General features: G+C 40.8%; 1 protein-coding gene across 1 annotated transcript in view; it reads right to left on the bottom strand.

Moving 5' to 3' along the window:
* LOC126474663 (potassium voltage-gated channel subfamily KQT member 1-like) overlaps positions 1 to 20,878 on the bottom strand; it is a 291,118-nt gene that overhangs the window by 23,200 nt on the left and 247,040 nt on the right. Inside the window, exons 8-9 of the mRNA XM_050102142.1 lie at positions 19,939 to 20,089; positions 9,214 to 9,337 (exon numbers count right to left, since the gene is read on the bottom strand). Of these exons, the coding sequence (XP_049958099.1) occupies positions 9,214 to 9,337; positions 19,939 to 20,089 (275 nt within the window). The remainder of the gene's footprint in view (positions 1 to 9,213; positions 9,338 to 19,938; positions 20,090 to 20,878) is intronic.

Genomic DNA, 20,878 nt, shown 5'->3' with positions numbered 1-20,878 from the left:
AAGGGATCACAAATTTAGCATTGGAGGGCAGTGTGGAGGGTAAAAATCGTAGAGGGAGACCAAGAGATGAATACACTAAGCAGATTCAGAAGGATGTAGGTTGCAGTAGGTACTGGGAGATGAAGGAGGTTGCACAGGATAGATTAGCATGGAGAGCTGCATTAATCCAGTCTCAGGACTGAAGACCACAACAACAACATGGCATATTTACTTGAAGGATCAATGCATATAGCCAAAACTGATGTACATGACAGAAATTACTGCTATATGAATTAGCAACAAACATTATGCCAATTATAAACATACACAGATTACATACAGTCTTTGTTTCCCCCAAATGTACCAGTATAAGAAGAACTATGCATTCTTTAATAAAAGCTTTCAATGATCTGCCCCATTGCATAATACAGTAAATTAAAAAAAATATTATTTAAAAAATAAGCCATAACCCCACTGATATCTTTCTTGCTGAGCATATTTTTAGACATAATGAATATGACAATGGACATCTTAAATGTATCAAGGATTGACTACATGCTACTGACATCAATTACAATCTGGTGTTGTACAATTTATAGCTATTAGTCCTCTCTCTCTTTCACTGAAGATACAGTAAAAATACTGTAAAGCATCAGTGTGACTTAGTACTCTAGTTATTTGTCTTTTTGTTGTTGTGTATTCACTGCTGTTCTTCTGAAGATAATAGTAGAACTCAGACCTTATAAAGTTAGCAGGTGCATGAGTTTCACTGTTTTCTGGACATTTCTGTAGTGCAAGTGCATACCACATTGATTTGTCTTTGCATACTGTTCATTTTGCACACTTATTACAGGTCAACTGACTAAACGAATGACTGAATTAGTAGAACTGATGATAATGTGATAAGATACTGAACCATCTGTAGCCAAGATGTTATGCTTCTTTTAAGAAATTCATACTGTTTAGTGCCTGATCATCTCAGTCCTTTGATCCATGTCTTAGTATCCTGTATAAGCTCTACAAAAATTTCGTATCAAAGAGATAACTACAATTTCATGACATCTCCAATATGCTTGTAAAAGTGATTCACAGATGAAGAAAACTACCACTACTACTACTACTACTACTACTACTACATTCCAGGGCAGCAGCTATTGAGCCTGATAATTCCATCTAATCAGTAACAGATATAAAGTGTTGTTTTCCCACAATAAACACACACTTTTTACCAGAGTACTATTTTTTCTTAAAACTATCTGCTTCTCCTCATGTTTTGTATTTGCGGTTTTTCCTTCACTACATATAAAAGCCTTAATTTTGTTGCCCAATGTAGCTATCTTCCTTTCATAGCATATGGGCTCTGATCTCTGGATTACTTACTTCAGCAGCAATATGCCTTGTTATGAGCTACAGTATCAATACTGGAGATGTTCCTTACTGACAGATACAGTTTCCTCTATGTACTACAAGATATTTTTAATTTCTGAATCTTCTTCTTTTCCCTAGTGTTTATCCCATCTAGCACAGGGGCTGCTTTTTCATGATGTCCTTCCTGATGGAACAGATGTCAAAACAATCTATAGGAAGGAAGTCATGAGTGTCATCTGTCAGTGAATCATATAAACATTGTATTTTAACTGTTGGTGTACCATATTCTGTAAGATGGAATTTGGGGGATCACCAGATTTCATTTTTTAAAATCTACACAGAAGAATTTGAAAGAGAGGTCTGTGATGCGATACGATCTCATTTTTCTAACTAAACATTGCAAAATGCCTCTCACTTTGGCTTTTGTAAGGGATTCTAGACAGAAGAAAACCAGATGAGACATCATAAATGACATCCTGGGTAGAGATAAACAGGAAAAATCATCCTGTGGGTATCTTCTGTAAAGTTTCCAAAGCTTCAGTTTGTTTGGACCTCGAACTTCTACTTTGACGATAAAAATGCTACTGTATAAATGGCACCTCTCTTCTTGCATGAATGGAGACTTACCTTCACTATAGAAAGCAGATGATCACACTGACAGTATGTGTCATACGAATTTGGGGGTGGGAGAGGGGAATGGGGGTAGAGGAAGAAACATAGTATGTGGAATCCCATTAGGTTATGATAAAGTCTACCCCTGTTTTTAATCTACATAACTGATCTTCGAATGACTTTAAAGGATAATTAAAAAATTGCAATGCTCCTTGATGACACAAGCATACTAAACAAGAATCCAAACTCAATATCACCTGATTCAGCTGGTGTGGTAGCTAAACAGGTCTACAAATAATTGACAGCAAACAGTGTAAGTCCTCGTCTTTCAAAGACTCATTTTACACCGTTTATAATAATCAAAAATGACTGGTTAGTACCAGGAGTAGAAATTAATAAGCACATATGAAACAAAACACTTTGTGTAATGTTCTCTGGAGTCCAGTTGCATAAAAGTTAAAAATGAGTCAACAGGTAGACAAACACATACAGAAGCACAGTTTGGCATGTTCTGCACTTGGAAGTAGCTTATCTCTCACTATGTATGCATAAAGACTAGCTTGCTGAATATTTCTGCACATTTTTATTCCATGTTGTCCTATGGAAACATGTTCTGAGGAAACATACCTAAAAAAAATTAAATGGTAATTTGGCAGTCGTAAGCAGTAAGTGTATTGTGTAAAGTAGATAAGCAGGTATTATTGTTTCAGAGACCTAGTTAAGGATCTTGAAAGGCTTGCACTTACTTTCTAGGACATCCTCTTTAATGGTATGTATTGTTAATAATAAAAATCAGTTTTAGCTGATCTGTAATTTGCAATGTCACAGTACAAGATATTATAAAAACTTCCATGTAGACTTTGTTCCCTTACCCATGATTTAGGGTGGAGTTATGTACTATGATGCAAATGTTTTGAACAAGTTCCCATCTTATATAAAGTAAGAAATTGGAAACCAACACCACTCCAAAAGAAAATTAAAAAGATACCTTATTAGTCACTACATATTACATTTAGCTGGTGTACACATGAATAATATTAATATGTCAATGCCCATTGCATGACTTATCATATGATGAGCAAATAAAAATCATATATCATGCAAATAATTTTTAGAGCTCCAAAGTTGCCTGATCTGAGTTTTCTCGACTCTTTATAGTGAGTTGACAACAGCGAATCTGATTGATGTTAGTTTTATAATTCTGAAACAGCTAATTGTACTGAGATCTGTATGTTGTCAATATGGAATGGATGTAAGAAATGAAAATAATTAATTACTCTCAAGTTTTAGAAAAAGTAAATAATAGTTCTATTTGTAATTTAAAATCAACTGATTGACAATAACACTGCTGCAAGAATTTACATTCAAATGCCACTCAATCTGTTTTATAACTGACAAAAAACTCATGTATGTTATATCATACAGTGAAAAATAGTGTGAAGTTTACTATCTTCTGTACAGACAGTACAGAAAACTGCTTGAAGTGCCTAGCAGTATTGAAAGAGGAAGAAAATTGTGATGTATGTCAAGAAACTTATACCAGTGATGAAGTTGAGGTGTGTCTGAATCCTCCAGCGAGTGGACATGATAGTGCCTGGGATTACGCTAATTGTGATAAAGGTGAAGGAATACATTTCATGAAATTACGTAAGGGACTGCTATATCAAAAAGCAAAATCAGGACAATTAAACATACTGTTGTTGGACATAATGAGTGACAAAATACCCTGAACATATGTCACGAAAGTGTAGACCATGTGAATGAAAGAACCAATACTGTTCATGACTTGTTATATATAAATTCAACATAAACAGTTTTCCAAAAATTACAGAAAAACAATAACACATATATCAATTTATTCAAAATGGTGTACGACAATGCTTTCATGACTGACATTTACAAGGAAAATATCAATTAATCTACAATGAAAGGCTGAACAAATTTAGATATCTCAGTAGACAAACTGTGGGATTTTCCTACTGTCTGGATAAGTTAGACTTCCATTTCAAAGACTTAATGGGAAACTAAAAAGGATACTAATATTGGTCTTATCTCTAAAGCCATGACAAGGAATACATGAGCTGTACATGGATTTCTACATCTCAGTCATAATTCAGAAATTAATTCATACTGCAGCCTTGGCGGTTGCCTCTGCCACAGCCACCATCTACACAGCAAGATGGCCCTGCCAACTCCACAGAAAGGAAGAGGGATTTGGCATCTGGCTGGAGCCTTAGTGTCTATCCACATTCCACACAACAGAGTGCTGTGGGATGCCAACTTAGCAGCAGCTCCAGCCTGCCTATGACAGCTGCTGCAGTATCTAGGGGCACCACATCTGCCATATAAAGCACTTCTGTGAGCCAAGTGACACCATCAAGACTTTCTAGTATTATTCAGCTAGACGACCTTATAGGATGGTGCCTAGTGGCTTGCCAGTCAATATAAGTTCCAGTCTCAGCCTTGCTGTCTCGCAACATCAAAAGAACTGCGAGTCTGTCAGAGAGGAGCGCATGCCAGTTGGAACACCTTCAACACTGTTAGTGCAGCATGTATGGGTTTTGCAAACATCAGTGTTTCTCAGCTTGTACTTTCAAGAATTGTTATTATCTTAGATCAGTTCTCATCAAATCACACCAACGTTTTCAGTTGCATTCACTCAGAATCTGTTTCATTTACAAGCCAGAACCAAATGTAATTGCATACTTGTGTACTCTCTGAGTTAGTGTTAAAGTTCTATTGTTTCTGGCTACCTAGCCATACATCTCAACAGGATACTAAAGTGCCAAGAAGGTTAACATTTATTTTTTCTGTGCTGCTTGTAAAGGGACACCCTCCTCTAGCATTGCTTTTCTTCAACAGAAGTGGTCTGTACCAAAAATAATTACACATATTTATACAGGTTAATATTATCACAACTGTTTTTCCAAAAGAAATGCATATGTTTTTGTACATGATGTATTTTATTTCAGGCTAAAATGTATAAAAAGAAATAACTTTATTTTTGTTGTCACAATCGATATATGCTAACTTTGAATGTACAGTTAAAATTAATTTTCTTTAAGAAACATTTGGGACTGCAAGATATTAGACACACGTAAAATTTCTATTATTAATTACACAATTTAGTGCAATTTATTAAATTTATTTCCGAATTCATTTATAAAATAATGATATAAATTGGTGAAAAGTCATTTGTCAAGAAAATTTGTAAACTCCTTGGAATATTGTTAGTACTGCAGAATGGATTAATAGTTGGTGTGCCTCTGATGTGATCAGACATGTTTTTAATTTTGGCAGTAACAATGACATTTTCAGTTTTGTTGAAATGGATAGAAAAAATGTGAGATAAACATAAAAACAGAAATCATTGCTGAAGCAAATCTTCAGAAGTTATTATATGAACTGGAACCAAGAGATCTTATAATATAAAAAATTTCACCTTCAAGATTCAGCACCTAGACACAAAGAACTGGAGCCAACTACAAGAAAAGAAGATTAGTAAAAATTTTACTGTAAATCTTACTCCTCTTGACGCTTATTAAAAAAGTTAACTATAAAAACAGAGACAATCAACAAATGATATGAGAGGGTGAATAGGTTACAACTGGTGGCATTGTCCGGGATCAATTGACAGATAATGAAGTTTTGTCTGTTGCAGAGGAAGGGAGATTTATTTGTGTAATTTACAGTTTATGTATGAACAGATTTCTGATCACTCAAAGAAAGGAGTATGAGAGCTGTCCAACAAAGTCATATCAACAGTGATTATGTACTACCAACAATGACAGACCGGATTGAATGAAAGAGGGCTTTACAACTACAACCAGGGACATCAAAAAGGAAGGATAAATACAAACTATTTGTGAAATTAACTTGTTTATCGACTCATATGCTTATTAACAAAATGAATAGAGAGGGTAGTAGTGATGTAGAAGTGAAGGCTATAGTACCTTGCCAGGGCTTCTTTGAACTGAGTGAAATCGTAGCAAGCAAAGAAACAGTAGAAACTGATATTCTGCAGTTAGTTTTGCTAAAACTAGAGAAAATGATGACAGATAACAATAGAAAATTTAGTGCATTTAAGATCAGTTAACCGAAAAATGTACTTCACTGCAAGGACAATTAAATGACCTGAAAACTGAAAACAATAGTAAAATGGCTCCAGTGTCACCTGCTCCAGCACTGGCACCTCTAGAACCACAGGTGCATTTGATATCACTCCCAGCACCTCTTCCAGTTCCAGCACTGCTGGCACCCTTGCTAACATTCCACGTGCCTATTTGAGTTCCAGTGCCACCAGTGTTTCCTCACTGCTGGCCCACTTGATGCTCTCCTCCACTGGTCCTGCCCTTTTACTACCAGTGCCTTTGACTCCTGTCCTCTTCATGGTATTTCCTTCTTGGTCTGATGGTGATGACACTGTGTCTTCTGTTGATGATGCCTTGTGTCCTGCAGACAGTTGCCTTTGGTTAGGCTTTCTCTTCTGCCTGTTTTGGACATTCAGCCCACATCCTTGGAGCTCTATTTCCTCTCCCTGTCCCTCTCCCTTCTCAGTATGTGTCTCATCCATCTCATGTTTTCGCCTTCTTCTTTGAAAGCACCTTGCACAGCACACATTCCATCTTTTATGAAAACCAGCCAGGCCTCCCCCGGCCTAGTCACTGGCCCACAGATGCCTTTCACTGTGGTCATCACATGCAGCCTCACAGACTTCTCTGCACTTCCTGTTCTCTGTTCTTGGAAGTTTTGCTGCAAGGCCTGGCAACGCCATGTCTCACCCCCTTCATTCATCTGTTTGTCCTTTCTATAAGAAGGCCATGAATGTATCTCCTTTTTCCAGATCTGCCCCTCAACTCATCCACCTCCCTGTATGTCTGGAGACCACCCTCCACCTACTGTGTCCAAAGCTGCTTGTGCTACCTGACATAAGCCTGCAGTCATGGCAGGCCTTCCTTCCAAGAAGGTCTCAGTGTCTTGGGTTCCTCCTACTGCTGGCAGCAAAGTGTCCAGCAACCTCCTGGGACATTCTCCTAGCACTGTCATATCAACACCTGGCTATCACAGTGTCCTCTCCAGTCATTACTATCTGGCCAATCCTATCAGCAACCTCACATCTACGTTTGGTTCGAGCACCTGTCTCCCATTTGCCATCAGCATCCTGCAGACATCCTCCTGGCCAACCTGTGTTGTAACCACACAGCACATAATGCAGCCGCCGCATGGGGTGCTTGCCATGCCCTTGTCCAGGAATCTTTCCGGACACTGGTCATGTCCTAGCCCCTTCCTCCAGGTGGCACTTCTTCTCCATGATGGCTTCACAACTTCTCCCTTGAGAAAAACATGATGCTGCATCTACAGCTGTCATCTACACCACAGCCATCTCCTCTGTAGAGGAAAGGGATGCTGCATACTCGGCTGTGGTCTCCATCACAGCTGTATCTACAAGATGAAACGGGTCCACCATCTGCTCTGTATGGAATGTGAATGTGGCATCTGGCTGGTGGCTTACAATTCAGGCACTTGCCACACAACAGTGCTTCTGGCTGCAGCCCTGTCAAGGCGCCTGCGGCTCAACCACAGCTCCATCCTATCTGCAAACAGTCACTGCAGTACCTGGGAGTGCCACATTTGCTGGATAAAGTGCTGCTGTTGCTGCCACTAACTCGCTTCCATGAGCACAATGCTAGCACAGTCTTCTCATATTCCCCCATCAATGGCCATATAGGGTGCTGCCTAGCACCTCACCAGCCAGTGCAAGTTCCAGTCCCTCCAATCATAGCACAGGACATCAGAAGATCTACTAGTCTATCCGATAGAATGCAGCACATGCCAGTTGGAACCTTGAAATCGTCAGTGTGTCATATATGGATTTTGTCTTTGGCAGTTTTTTCACACTGTGACAGATTGTGCACTCAGCTTGTACCTTCAAGAACTGTTATCGTGTTAGATCAGTTCTTTCACTTGCTATCCAGAAATAAATGTCTCTGTGTAAGTCATAAAGTTCTATTGTTCTTGACCACTTAGACACACTTCTCTGCTTGTATAGTGCGTCACCCGCAATGGGATATTAAAATTCATCTGATGGAATGTGTAAATTAAGGCCACTGATTGATGTAAATAAGAAGTTCAAAGAATATTCTAAACATACAGATTCCACTTTCTCTTTGGACGAGGTCATGGAAACATACTATAGGCAGCATTAGATGAAGCAGTTTATTATAGGCAAACCTATAAGATTCAGTTTTATGTTTTGGTGTCTCACAGAGCCTATCTGCTACCTAGTAAAGTTCTCTTCCTGTACAGGAAAATGTGACACATGTCGCAGCATAATGTTAGGCACTTCAGTCACCAAAATCAATGCTCAACAGGAAGCAGCATTTATCTGGAGCACGATACTTTTCTACTTTTTTTGGACTTGATGTTGGAGCACAACTTATTTCTTATTAGTACAATGAGGCATGATCATACAAAAACTGCTCCCTCAGAAATCTTTCCAAAACTCAATAGGGTTCTCTTCAGGCAGCATAAACTTCAGAAAAAAATTACTTTTCTGAGATGGACTGATAACAGTCTTGTGATGAGTGATGCAAAATACCAGAAAATTATATAAGTGTAACACATGTAAGTGCCAGTACTGGAGTTGAAAACATAAAAAGTAGATCAGTATTCTGCAGCCAATTTCTGCCCACACTACAACCGTGGTGTGGAGGGAGTAAACCTGTTCGATCAGCATCAAACCCCTAGACCACTCAAATCAGGTGAAGGAAATTTAACATATGCAATTTGGTGACAACCATCCTGAACTGAGTTGTATACTTCATATAATATGGAAGACTGGAATTTAATGAAGGGAATGAGTTCACAGACTGTTGACAAGGAACTGTATAGCACCCCTTAACCTCTCAAATATTGGTGGTGATAATTTTTTCTACCAACAGTGTCATGTGTAGTAGAAAACAAGTCAACTGTCTCTATAGCACATTACCAGTACTAGGCTGGCAAAATAACATTTACTTGCTACACTGTATTGTTCTATTCATTATCACAGAAACATTTGATTGTAATGAAAGGGGTGGTAATATCCATATGACAGCCAACTCTCAATTGCTTATCAATACTAATACCAGTAACTGAGAATATTAAATTCATAAAAAAAACAAGTTGCTAACTGCATGAGACAAAAGTGTGTTTGAAGAGAATGAAAACTACCTTATTCATAACTAATGTGAAATAAATAAAAGAGATACATACGTAGTTACTCTCTGAGGCTCATCTATATCAATGTCTATTTCATCTGATGCTGCCTCCGTGACGCTACTTGTCTGGCTTGTGAAGAGTGACCCACGACCTTCCCTTCTCACACGATTTGGCGTTCCTGAGAGAATAATAAATTAAAACTTAGTGTAGAAATCAGATATATAAAGAACTTGAAGACATACAGATCAACTTAAGATAACACAGGAGGCCAGTGACCAGGCATAAAATGTGAGGATAATAATGCAGTAACAGACCCAATGTCAACTTCGCTATATAGGCAACCACAGTGGCCATCTAGTACCAAATTTTAGACAGGAAAACAGAAAATTTTAACAAATTTGTTTCTATGTCTGTTTATGCTACTAGCAGCTTTACCTTCTAGCCAGCACCATATGAAAACATAACTCCTGCTGTTACACTGGTACCAGCCACATGTAGTCTCATTCAACAATAATGCACACTGTACAGCATTAGAAAATATAACGCTGGATACACTCCCTTTCCACCCCACACTAAAAAAATCTGAAACTTAAAAAAAAAGAGAACAACATTTACAAGCTAAAAGTGAGAAGAGAGAGTTTTATGATAGTTTTCCCTTTCCCTTCTCTTCATGTCACACCAGTCCTCTTGTGACAAACATGAAACATGAGTGGTTCTCCTGCAATACGAATCATGAGTGACTTTTCTGCAATTTTACTTACATTTACAAAGACAAAAGCATTTAATTTACAATGTGGAAGTGATTTAAGTGAATTTAGTGGCAAAAAGAATGCAATAATTTTATCTCATTCATTTGTTCACAAATCTCATACCTTACTCAGTACTGGCAGCTTTCTATAATCTGTTAAGGTGCAGTAATGTGTATTTTGGCAAGTCTTTGGGAGACTTGTATGGAGGGGTAGGATACTTTACAAAATATTGGAACTTTCTTGTATTTGCAAATATGGCAGATAAAAGTTTGTAGCCATTTACAGATGAATGAAACTTGAAGTAATCAGACATTTTGAAAGTCATTTTGGCAGATATCTGGTAATGTAATGCATGTCCCTCTCCGGGGGACACCACCTTGACGAAGCACTGTCTGTGTGGGTGGAGAGGCTTGCATATCTGTGTGAAGCTGAGGGCTATTCCAAAGGTGGAGGACCTACAGCCGGAAAGGCCTCAGCTGATGGATCAGACTGAGAGAGTTCCACAACGTCCCTTCGTCCCTATCCACTCCCAGTGCTACCCAACTCCCTGATACAACCCAAGGTGCTGCAACCCATGCCGTGGGGTGCATGGCACATGGGAAGATGTGTCACAAATGGAGCCTCAGGGATACTGGGCGACCTCCCTGAGTAACTAGCCTTACACCACATGGGGTATTTGTGGCATGGTCCTTTTAGATCCCCAAATCTCATGGGACCAATATGGACACAACTAAAGAAAAGAAAGAAAAACTAACTGAGAGGCAAATTGAGATCTCAGATATATAAACATTGGGGTCAGTACCGATGTAAGGCATGCCACTATTGAATCAGGGTCTAGACCTGAGCCAGAAGTGGGAACTGTAACCGAGAAGCTAGACCAGATTAAGATCAAAGGCTTGTCTGGGGTCCAGAGGAGGAAACTACTCAGGGAACAGAGGAAAAAGGAAGGGAAAGAATGGCTTCCTAAAGACAAGTGTCGAGGGAATTAAAGGGACTTGAACCTAAGACTCCCAGGAAGAAACTGTCTCAGGTTGAAGTGAATACACAGACCCCCACTACGTCGAAGACAGGTAGCAAGTGGATAAGGGAGCAATCTACGACTCCCTCCTCCCTGGATAAGTGAGTCCAGAAAATGTGGCATGGACCTTTTAGATCCCCAAATCTCATGGGACCAATATGGACACAACTAAAGAAAAGAAAGAAAAACTAACTGAGAGGCAAGAAATAGGGAAACAGACCTATAGTACTGCAGTCTCGATTTTTAGGATGCCAATTATCCAGGAAGGCTATCCACTGGGGCCACTACCTCACAGTAGGAGGAATTGGTACGGATGGCCCTCTGGGGTGAAAAGATTGGTGGGGACGCTGGCCCAGGACCCAACATCAGGAGGATCTACCTAGGTCATGGTGCCTTCATTTTTGTCTGTGAGAGGGTGCACACAGTGGAATGGCTCAAGGGCAAGGTACACATGATATCCCCATGGGAAGATGCGAAGCTGCTGGTTAAGATGGCAGCAGAGCTTTTTAAGACCGCAAAGATATCAATATTGGTACCAAAGATCCATAAGGAAGTCTCTCCTAAGACTCTGTTAAGGAAAACAGGGGCCTAGAACCCAAAAGTCTTGACAGAAGATTGGAGAGTGATCAACCAGATGGTTGCACCAGAAGGATGAACCCTGGTAGTGAGGGTCAGAGAGAAGTCCCTGAAGGCAGGAGCAGGACCTGAAATTGTTTTTAGGGTTCTCGCAGGACACCGTCAGGGTTCTCAAAGACGGCAGCAAGACGGAGACCGGAGATGCTGCAGATTAATCTGCAACACAGCAAAGGGGCCTCTGCTGCCCTGAGTCGCTGCATGGGGAGGCAGAAAGTGGATGTGGCCCTGATACTAGAACCCTATTTATATAAAGGGAGTGTATTGAGCCTCGGTGGTACTGGAGGTAAGTTGATTTATGCTAGAAATGTAAGAAACTCCAGAACATGCATCTATGTAAGAAATGGAATTTCTTTCATGCTAATGATAGATTTCTGCTCTAGGGACTTAGTGGCCATTAAAATGCAGCAATGTGAGGAAGGTATCATGAGGGAAATTGTTTTGGCCTCAGCATACCTTCCTTACGAAGACAGGTCTCCTCCTCCCTTGGAGGTGAGGAGACTGGTAGAGGCCTGTCAGCACCAAGGTGACCAACTGCTGGTGGGATGCAACGCCAACGCCCACAACCTAGTGTGGGGCAGCAAGGACACCAACAGTAGAGGTGAGTACCTTCTTGAATTTCTTTTAGCCAACAACTTAGAGGTCCTGAATAGGGGCAATGAACCTACATTCGGTAATAGCAGAAGGGAAGAAGTAATTCACATAACCTTTAGTTCCATGATGGATGGGCAGCTATGTCACACAATGGCGTGTGGTGTTGGAGCCGTCCTCATCGGACCACATGTACATTGAATTCAAGGTTGAAATGGAAATCAGACAGACCATGACGTATAGGAATCTCAGGAAAACAGACTGGGAGGCATATAGGAGGGACCTTGATTTGGATTATTGAAAATTAAAACCTCAATAAGGAATCCAGTGGAATTTGAGGAAGTACCAGAGGCTGTTACTTCTGCCACAGCGACCTCGTATCAGGACAACTGCACAATCACCAAGAAGTGCACAAATAGGAGTGTGCCTTGGTGGAATAACAACTTGGAAATGCAAAGAAAGCAGGTATGGAGATGCCGCTACATGTGTAACTACACTCCTGGAAATTGAAATAAGAACACCGTGAATTCATTGTCCCAGGAAGGGGAAACTTTATTGACACATTCCTGGGGTCAGATACATCACATGATCACACTGACAGAACCACAGGCACATAGACACGGGCAACAGAGCATGCACAATGTCGGCACTAGTACAGTGTATATCCACCTTTCGCAGCAATGCAGGCTGCTATTCTCCCATGGAGACGATCGTAGAGATGCTGGATGTAGTCCTGTGGAATGGCTTGCCATGCCATTTCCACCTGGCGCCTCAGTTGGACCAGCGTTCGTGCTGGACGTGCAGACCGCGTGAGACGACGCTTCATCCAGTCCCAAACATGCTCAATGGGGGACAGATCCGGAGATCTTGCTGGCCAGGGTAGTTGACTTACACCTTCTAGAGCACGTTGGGTGGCACGGGATACATGCGGACGTGCATTGTCCTGTTGGAACAGCAAGTTCCCTTGCCGGTCTAGGAATGGTAGAACGATGGGTTCGATGACGGTTTGGATGTACCGTGCACTATTCAGTGTCCCCTCGACGATCACCAGTGGTGTACGGCCAGTGTAGGAGATCGCTCCCCACACCATGATGCCGGGTGTTGGCCCTGTGTGCCTCGGTCGTATGCAGTCCTGATTGTGGCGCTCACCTGCACGGCGCCAAACACGCATACGACCATCATTGGCACCAAGGCAGAAGCGACTCTCATCGCTGAAGACGACACGTCTCCATTCGTCCCTCCATTCACGTCTGTCGCGACACCACTGGAGGCGGGCTGCACAATGCGAGCGGAAGACGGCCTAACGGTGTGCGGGACCGTAGCCCAGCTTCATGGAGACGGTTGCGAATGGTCCTCGCCGATACGCCAGGAGCAACAGTGTCCCTAATTTGCTGGGAAGTGGCGGTGCGGTCCCCTACGGCACTGCGTAGGATCCTACGGTCTTGGCGTGCATCCGTGCGTCGCTGCGGTCCGGTCCCAGGTCGACGGGCACGTGCACCTTCCGCCGACCACTGGCGACAACATCGATGTACTGTGGAGACCTCACGCCCCACGTGTTGAGCAATTCGGCGGTATGTCCACCCGGCCTCCCGCATGCCCACTATACGCCCTCGCTCAAAGTCCGTCAACTGCACATACGGTTCACGTCCACGCTGTCGCGGCATGCTACCAGTGTTAAAGACTGCGATGGAGCTCCGTATGCCACGGCAAACTGGCTGACACTGACGGCGGCGGTGCACAAATGCTGCGCAGCTAGCGCCATTCGACGGCCAACACCGCGGTTCCTGGTGTGTCCGCTGTGCCGTGCGTGTGATCATTGCTTGTACAGCCCTCTCGCAGTGTCCGGAGCAAGTATGGTGGGTCTGACACACCGGTGTCAATGTGTTCTTTTTTCCATTTCCAGGAGTGTATATGGCAGAAGCCTAGTCATTGTAAGCTTAGAGAAATCCATGCATTTTCAAATCTATCTTTAAAAATGGAGTTGCTGGTTACTGGAATCATGAGATTTCATTGCCGACCTTCGATATTCTGTTTCTGAGCTAGTAATAGGCTAATCATCTGCTTTGAGGCTGATTCAAATTTTTCACAAATATCAGTTAAATTATCCAATGCAAGATCTGTCTGGGTCAACAATCTTTTTCTAATTAATCATATACCGGTATAATTGATGTTCCTGAGACATATCGAGTCTTACCTTTATTTACAATGATGATGTAGACTGAACAGCGCATTAACGTTTGTACCAGTGCCAGGATTCGAACTGACATCTCCTGCTTACAAGGCAGATGCGCTAACCATTGCACCACACTGGGACTGCAGCTACCACTCCTGCATGGATTACCCTAGTATGCCTCCCTCACCAGTTCATGCATCAGCCCTTTGCTATTTCCCTTTTTTAATTCACATCAATATTGCCTGAGTTCTCCAGTATTGCAATAGCACCATAGAAAAGTGCGAAATGGTATTAATTCTGCCTGTACCTCAGGCATAGGTGATGTATTAATCATACAGTGTCAATGTTCTGAGATGTACTGGAATCTCTATCAGGGAGGGACGTGTACTATGGTAATCCATGTAGGTGTGGTAGCCGCATTGTCAGTGTGGCGCAGCTGTTAGTGCATATGCCTAGTAAACAGGAGAATTGCGTTTGGATACCAGCGCTCATACAAATTTTAATTGATCGCTTCAGCGTAAGTCATTATAGTAGATAAAGGTAAGACTCAATGTATCTCAGGAACATCAACTGTATATGATTAATGTATCACTTTAGCCTGAGGTACAGGCAGAATTAACCCCATTTTGCTGATTGATAATGTTCCAATACTGGAGAGCGTCAGCAATACTTTACAAGTTTAAAAAAGGAGAATAGCAGTTGGCTGAGGCGTGAACTAGAATTTGTGTCAGGGAGGGAGACATACTAGAGTAATTGTGCAGTTATGGTGGCCCCAGTAGCATTGTGGTGCACCAGGTAGCACGTCTGCCTTGTAAGCAAGATATCCAGATTCGAATCCCAGTGCTGGTACAAATTTTAATTAATTGCTTCAACCTACATCATAATGTTTTTGTAAGTTCCTCACTGGGAATACCTATGACAATTTTGGTTCTCGAAATTGTAACCAATAAGTTGCCATTTTCACAAGATTTACTTTTATTAACTATAGCAATGTAAAATTCGTCGGTTGTGTCGTCTGGTTTTGTTGTAAGGAACTGAGTACGTACCTTTCAAACATTATGTTTACTTTTGGGATAAAGCAATTGTCGAACCTTTTCAATATCATCTGGAGGTTTCGTTCTTGACTGGGACCAAATTCAAATGTATTATATATTACCAAACCATCATTACAAAACAGAGACATAAATATTACTAGTTGCATATTGCCTTTGTCGGGTTCAGCTAAACTGGTGGCTGTCCGACCTTTGCTTACCGTGATTCAGAAGAATAAAGACCTTCACTTCAGCAACAATAACTTTATTGCGAGCGCGTACCTGACGACGCCCGACCTGCATGGACTGATCGGAGTTACGAAATTTTCTTCCGGCCTATACAGAAGGATCCTTAATCCTCGGAAAACTTCCGTAGTTAGGAGAAAAAACAGTAATCGTCCACACAAGCCAGGGCCACGGAACTACTACTAACTCAAAAAACAAGGAATAATAATAATAAACAGAACGTATATAAAAGCTAGAAAACACAGCGCCTCTAGAGGCTGGGCGCGGAACTACACAAACGTTGCGTACAGTAATTACGACCGCACAGCACTGCACTGACACACGCGCACAGCACGCACACACACACACACACCGGCGAGCTTGAATTAGCGCGCGGCAGCGTCACTACGCCTTGGTTTGGTATTTATTTGCATTGCTGGCACATAAAACTCGAATTGTTGCTTCTACAGTTACCAGACGCTCACCATGATTTCTGTGTTTTCAACCATAGAGCAAATATCTCTGGAGTGAGCATTGCATTCTGCGCATGTTGTCAACGATATTAATCCAGGATTGTCACGTGTTTTCGGGACTTCGCTGTGCGTGTGTGCTTTCCGCAGAGTTGGAAGTTTATAATATCAAGAGTTTTTGTTGTATTTTCACCGTTTGTTGATAGTGTAATAGCGATGGTGAATTACTGTTGTTGCTACGGATGCAAAGAAAAATTATGTGAAAGGAGGGATAGTAACTTTTCATGGGTACTATGTTTAAAAATTTCGAGACGCATTATAATTAAGGCCTGATTCTGTAGACCTATTTTTCTACGATTTTATGACTATATAATAGATATTACGTCTCGTACGAATTTGCTAGTGGAACAGGAAAGGAAATGATTAGTTGTTTCAGCAAATACTATCCTCCGCGCATTTATCAGTGACTTGTCGATTATGTACATAGATTTGAAAGACGGGAGACAGATAAATTCAATAGAGTGGGAGTCTGTAATTGTCTTCGTATAATATGTGCGTCCAAACCTTTTTGTTTACTATAAAGTTACAGTAGGAGACCATGTTAAGTGTATCTAGGACATGGAGAATAATTATGTGTGATTTATATTTTAGTTTTCCGAAGGATGAACAACGAGTAAAGATGTGGCTCCAGAAAATAAGGAGGAGTAATTTTGTCCCCACAAAATATTCCAAAGTAAGTTCAAAACACTTTGAGAAGGAACGTTTAAACAGAGAAAAATTTGGACGTGTGTGGCTGAAGGTAGATGCTATACCAACTATTTTTAATTTTCCACAGCACCTACTACCAATTTCTGCATTCAGCTTAAAAACATTTTCTGCACAAATCAAATAAAGATACAGTAGTGTAGCTAATCAATGTACACATTCATCTTCTTTGGTGTATTTTGCCTTCAATTTATGTTCTTCACCATTTGATTAAGAAGCGTAAAATATTAGTAAACATGTCCCCAAACTTTTTCATTTGTGTCACTTTGCACTTCCCTTAATGGTGTTATATGGGTTGACTGTTGCATGACCAACTGTATTTGCTTTACAGTACATTTATTCTCCGATCGCCTTTTTTGCCCCTATTTACTCAGTCTACCATTTATTTAATAAACTGGGAGCAAGTACTTAAAATGCTTTAAATACACACTTCAAAGTGTCACCAGTAAGAAAAATTGTGCTTTAGGTCGCAAAAATGGGAAAATAAATACTCAGAAATAGCAGAAAAAAGGACGAATTAGCAGGGATATAATCGCTAATGTCTGGCAAATTCGGTGTTGTTCGGACACTTGCAAACGTACTAGCGTACTGTCAAGTCGTTTTGCAACACTATCACTGCAAAAATGTACGTCAGGCTCTGTAATACTATAAAGTGCCGTATCATACCGAAAACTACCAAAAATCGAGTGCATCTGAACTGTGGAACCTATCGCAAAGAAGCAGAATGCATATCACTTGCCCTTAAAGGTTACGTAGCTGGTTTATTCCGGGTATCAAATGGATACTGTTAAAATGTCTGCGCGCAACATAAATAAATAATCCACGACACGTACGAAAAGAATCCGTCTGTACTAGGGATGTAATGACATTCGAAATATTCGTGACAAACACACGACGTCCCGAGAACACGTGACCAGGTCGGCAATGTGTGTTGACAACACAAAATCTGTTTTGCGCATGTGAATGCTCACTCCAGAGATATTTACTCTTATTTACTCTATGTTTTCAACCAAAGGTTTTGATGGATGTAACCCCATCATGGGACTATTTTTTTTTCTTCATAATTTCAGTTTCTGAGTTCATATTAGTGCAGTTGATGGACATTATATTTACAAAACTATTTTTTAACTTCTGACACCATGTAATGTGACCGATTTACTGATGTGTGGAATAAAGAACGCTGTAGCAATGTATACATATCTCATGGGTTAGGATGTAAGTACAATCATGGCGTACATTAGATGAGGAATGATCAGATGGAAAGGTACGAAATGTCGTAACAACCAGCCCAGTTGAAATTTCCATATGTCACTTTGAGAAAATGTTCTGAGACATCTAGGGATACGAATGTAGTGCAATGGAAGCATACGTCATGACCTCCCCCTAAAAAATTCAAAGCTGTGCTCTGAGCATGTTCAACGTCCTTTTCGACGGTTTATGTCCTATACTCGTTGAATTCCTCGAGCGTGAAAAACCATTAACAGTGACCTGTGCTGTGAGACAATAAGTAATCAACGTAAGTCCATCAAGACAAAACAGCCTGCTCACAGGGGGAGTGATTCCGCTCCACGATATCACGCGTCCACGCGACTCCAACATCACACAAAGTGTATTGGCCAAGTTCAAGTGCGAGCAGCTTGAACATCCGACCTACAGCCCGGAAAAACTGCTCTGCGAGTTCCTTGTGTTTGGTCCGCTAAAAAAGCGTCTCAAAGGGAAGCGCTTTAACTCCTTCGGCTTGTAAAGCAGTGGAGTAGTTGCGCTCAGGCTTATCCACATTGTTGCGTATTGCCTTTTCTTTTGAATACTGCTTGTACGTTACAGTTCGGTATCGACACGTTTTCGGAAGCAAATAAATGCCGATAATTTGAAATGTTATTTCACTTCTCAGCAATTTACCATACATAATTGATCAAGAATATCCGTATGAAGTTTACTTTGGCTATTAATAAATTTTATGGTTATTAGTTCCACGGATTCCGTTACTATACTCCGGCTCTTCGTATCACAGGTGGTAACTTATAAACTCATTTTCACCAATCGCTATTGGGCTATGCAAATAGATACAAGGCGACGTCCATTGTAAATACACTCTGACGTGACTTAACATGACATGGTATGATAATCAGCAGTGGATCGGCCTTCTCACAGTCGCACAGCCGTAGTGTGCAGGCCTGTGTTCACGGTCACACTGCTAATAATTTTACACTGTGTGAAGTAAGATGTTGCCAACGTGTAGTACAAGCAACAACACGGGTTAACAGATTTCCTAAGTGTTCTGAAGAGCCTAAAAATTTATCGCTTGAACATTATTAAAGAAATTACTGAAGTGAGCAAGCAGGAAGAGTAGCAATGTTTTTGTGTATTCCAAGTCACGATGGCAACTTTGATAGTGAAGCAGTAGACAGCTTAACGAAGTGAGTAATGTACTAGGTGAAATACTAAATGACAGACTCCCTTGGGAAGAGTTTTGGGCGTAATCAACGAAAAAGAGAGACGACTATCAGAAGCAATGGGATTCGACCAAGATCTCAAAGGGAATGCGTTACCATCGGCGTTAATTGAAAACAGCATTATTTCCTTGGTTTACCAGTTGGAATAGAAGCATGCCCATAAATCATGGTAAATCTTCAACTCACCTGTTTGAAATAGGATTGAGGATTTACATTATGCGATTTGTGCATGAAGAAGGAGATGTGAACCATCTACTATTTCCAAGACACAGACATAAATAATGTGAGCATTGGTTAACGCAGAGGATTCTCTTCTAATACTGGATGTAGTGTTGCTGTCAAATCAAAAGAGTGAACCAGTATTAAATGTGACGTTCGACCGCTTAAGTATGTGTGATACAAGTATCTGGATATAACATGCACATGATGTGTGGATATTTTGTGTGATGCTACTGTTTTTTGTATTATGGTGTAATTTCTTAATGAGTAGTTTCTAGTGGCGCCATGTTTTCATCATTTGTCCGTACCTAAAATTCTGTAAATAGTTATTAACAAAGTGCAGAGTAGAATACCATCAATAATGTGGTGGGTAGCTGCACAACAACAGGCAAATGCTAACAGAGAAAAAAACTACCGCACCGAAATAATAAAGGGGAGAGACGTATACTCACCTGCTTTCGGTTCTTCTATGTAGAAAACAACGTCGCCCTCACTGTCACGCCTGGTGCTCCCTTCGAGTGCGTTGCTGGGAACCTCCATGCGATTCTTCGATTTCCTGCGCTTGAGGACGCTTGCCTTCTTCGCTACCTGGAGGATGAGAGACTGTCGGGGTGTTCAGTAAGCGAATATAAACACCAAGGGACACACGGGATGATAGGGGTAAGGTATGACAGCCACGCTAAGCAATGCACATAATATTTCTTACAGCTAAGACTTCCTTCTTTATGAATAAAACAATTTATCTACATTGCACGTTACGTTACATCGCTAAACGAAGGTCCGCACGTTATGTGTAATCATAACAATAACACGTTAGTTAGGTCCACTACACTCCTTTTAAAATGAAATCTAACTGGGGAAAAATTTGACATCTGAAACTGCCTACTGAAGCAACAGCAAAAGGCTAAATAGTCGTGAAATTATTAATACTGTTTAAAAGGCGACCAGTATTTTTAACCTCAGTATGTATGTGCAGTAAATATAAAACACGTAAGCAGTGAAACATTATTATTAATGGAACATACGATCCATTTTAATTGCACTAGTACAGGATTTACCAGAAATGTATGGCAAACTTCCAGAAGACATTCTTCACAAGTAGAAGAATATGTTATATGGACATGCGTCCAGAGATGCTTCATTACAGTGTTAGAGCTCATTTTCTACTTGTATTCCTTGTACATTCATTGAGGGAAACATACGGGAAATAGAAAGTGTCAGCATACCAAGTGAACCACCTTCTAACATAAAATCTACAGTAATTATCACTAGCTGATTTTTCTGCAGGGATATGCTTCGGCCTATGGTTTATTCAACAAAAAAATGGTGCAAATGGCTCTGAGCACTATGGGACTCAACTTCTGAGGTCATTAGTCCCCTAGAACTAACCTA

This window comes from Schistocerca serialis, chromosome 4 (genome assembly GCF_023864345.2).
Source record: "Schistocerca serialis cubense isolate TAMUIC-IGC-003099 chromosome 4, iqSchSeri2.2, whole genome shotgun sequence".
Taxonomy (NCBI): Eukaryota; Metazoa; Arthropoda; class Insecta; order Orthoptera; family Acrididae; genus Schistocerca; species Schistocerca serialis.
This window is presented reverse-complemented; position numbering and strand designations above follow the sequence as displayed.